The sequence below is a fragment of the Humulus lupulus genome, chromosome 9 (assembly GCF_963169125.1).
Source record: "Humulus lupulus chromosome 9, drHumLupu1.1, whole genome shotgun sequence".
NCBI lineage: Eukaryota > Viridiplantae > Streptophyta > Magnoliopsida > Rosales > Cannabaceae > Humulus > Humulus lupulus.
Window position 1 is genome coordinate 7,130,001 of NC_084801.1, and position 2,348 is coordinate 7,132,348.

Sequence of the window (2,348 nt, forward strand, 5' to 3'; positions counted from 1 at the left end):
GGATCTTGTGCCAAAGCCGAGAGATGTGAAACCCATACTTGCAAATGGGTTTACAAGATAAAGCGTTGTCCAGATGGGTCAATCGAGAGGTACAAGGCACGATTGGTAGCTCGTGGTTTCTCTCAACAGTATGGACTAGACTATACGAAACATTTAGTCCAGTGGCGAAACTTACAACTGTACGAGTCCTACTTGCACTTGCAGCCGACAAAGACTGGAATTTGTGGCGAATGGATGTGAAGAATGCTTTTCTTCATGGAGAGCTGGATCGGGAGATCTACATGATCCAACCAATGGGTTTTCAGAGCCAAGATCATCCTGAATATGTGTGTAAGATGTGGAAAGCACTCTACGGATTGAAACAAGCACCCAGGGTGTGGTATGGTAAGATTGCTGAATTTCTAACCCAAAGTGGCTATTCAGTAACACCTGCAGATTCCAGCTTGTTTGTCAAAACCAATAAAGGGAAGCTAGCTACAGTGCTAGTGTACGTGGATGACTTAATCATAACCGGTGATGATGAGGCAGAAATTCTTCGGACAAAGGAGAATTTATCAGTTTGTTTCCAGATGAAGGAACTTGGAAAACTCAAGCACTTCCTTGGTCTAGAGGTTGATCGCTGTAAAATCCCGATTTTGAGGGATTTGTTTCTATTTTTAGTTTATTGGCATTTTTGGTTTTAGTCAAAATTAATATTGTATTTATTGATTAAATCCTGTTTATTGTGTAATATTCTCTGCTGTAATGTCTCTTTCCGTATATAGAATAAATCTGGAATTATCTTGGAAATATTCTTGTCATTTATTCTTTTTGTCTCGGTTAGGAAAGTCTGGGTATTTTTGGTTCCAGCAGAATCCGGTTCTGTCTAAACAGGTGGATATTTACCCTATTTAGAATTATCTTGTGCATCAAGTAATCAATGGTGAATATTCTTTATTTATGCTTTTGTTTCTCTATAAAAGCTTCTGACCTAGACGATTAGGTTATCACTTCAAAGATTGATTTCATATTTTGTTGAAGTGCCGTTTTCATGTGCAAAGAGCTTTTGTTCTAGAGCTCTTTGTGTTTTGTTTTCTGTTTTTCTTGCATATGTTTTGTTAACTGTTTTGCAGGTAAAACTCTCAAGGACACCTTGTTTAAGAGCTTCGGGAGAAGCTTGTAGTGTGAGTCACTCTTCGGGATGATTAGTGCACGGACCAGAAGTTGAAGGGAGTTCAAGTTTCTGAGTCATTTGGAAGTGTTATTAGGAAGTGTCAAATTGCTGGGATTGCGACAATTTAAAGAGGGAGTCTTTAAGATTGTATAAGTCAATTGGTGATTGTAATTTGAATAATTCTTATCTAATAAACTTCATTCTCTGGGCGTGGCCCCGTGGATTAGTAACAACCTGCAAAGGTTGTTGATACCACGTAAAAATTCGTGTGTCCTTTATTTTTACATTTCTGATTAAGTAATTCTGTTTACACATATCATACATCTGTTTAAGCATTTCCGCAATCTGTTAAAACGTGTTTTTACATACATCCTTGGATTAATTATTTGAATTAACCAATTAATTTAATCCAAATAAGAGAATTTCAATCGCACACAAGAAGGAATATTTCTCTGTCAACAGAATTATGCCAAAGATCTGATAAAGAGGTTCAGAATGCTCGAATGAAAGCCGATTTCGACACCGATGGAACCAAATGCCAAAATGTGTGCATATGAAGGAAAAGATTTGGAAGATGCGACAATGTATCGACAATTGGTAGGTAGTCTGATCTACTTAACCTTGACTCGACCTGACATTTCTTATGCAGTTGGTGTGATGAGTCGATACATGCAAAATCCAAAGAAGCCTCATTTGGAAGCAGTTCGACGAATATTGAGATACGTGAAGAGTAAAATTGACTATGGTTTTTTGTATAAGAAAGGTGAAGACTGCAAGTTAGTTGGTTACTGTGATGCTGACTATGCAGGAGATCATGACACCAGGAGATCAACAACTGGGTATGTGTTTAAGCTTGGCTCCGAAACAATTTCTTGGTGTAGCAAGAGACAGCCAACAGTATCATTGTCAACCACTGAAGCTGAGTATCGAGCAGAGCAATGGCAGCTCAAGAAAGTACATGGTTGATACAACTGATGAATAATCTACATCAACTAGTAGATTATGCAGTTCCGATGTACTGTGACAATCAGTCGGCAATTCGTTTGGCGGAGAATCCAGTCTTTCATGCAAGAACTAAGCATGTTGAAGTGCACTATCACTTTATCAGAGAAAAGGTTCTGCAAGAAGAAATTGAGATGAAAGAGATCAAGACGGATGATCAAGTTGCAGATTTGTTCACAAAAAGTCTAAGTAC

General features: G+C 38.2%; 1 protein-coding gene across 1 annotated transcript; it reads left to right on the forward strand.

The window, feature by feature from the left end:
• Window positions 1-1,678: 1,678 nt before the first annotated feature.
• Window positions 1,679-2,119, forward strand: LOC133799368 (secreted RxLR effector protein 161-like). Its single transcript, XM_062237392.1, has one exon. The coding sequence runs from the start codon at window positions 1,679-1,681 to the stop codon at window positions 2,117-2,119; it is 441 nt and encodes a 146-aa protein (XP_062093376.1).
• The last annotated feature ends 229 nt before the right edge of the window (window positions 2,120-2,348 follow it).

What these genes read in the sequence shown, in the direction of transcription:
- LOC133799368 (XM_062237392.1), top strand. Translation starts at nt 1,679, where the DNA reads ATGGAACCAAATGCCAAAATGTGTGCATATGAAGGAAAAGATTTGGAA.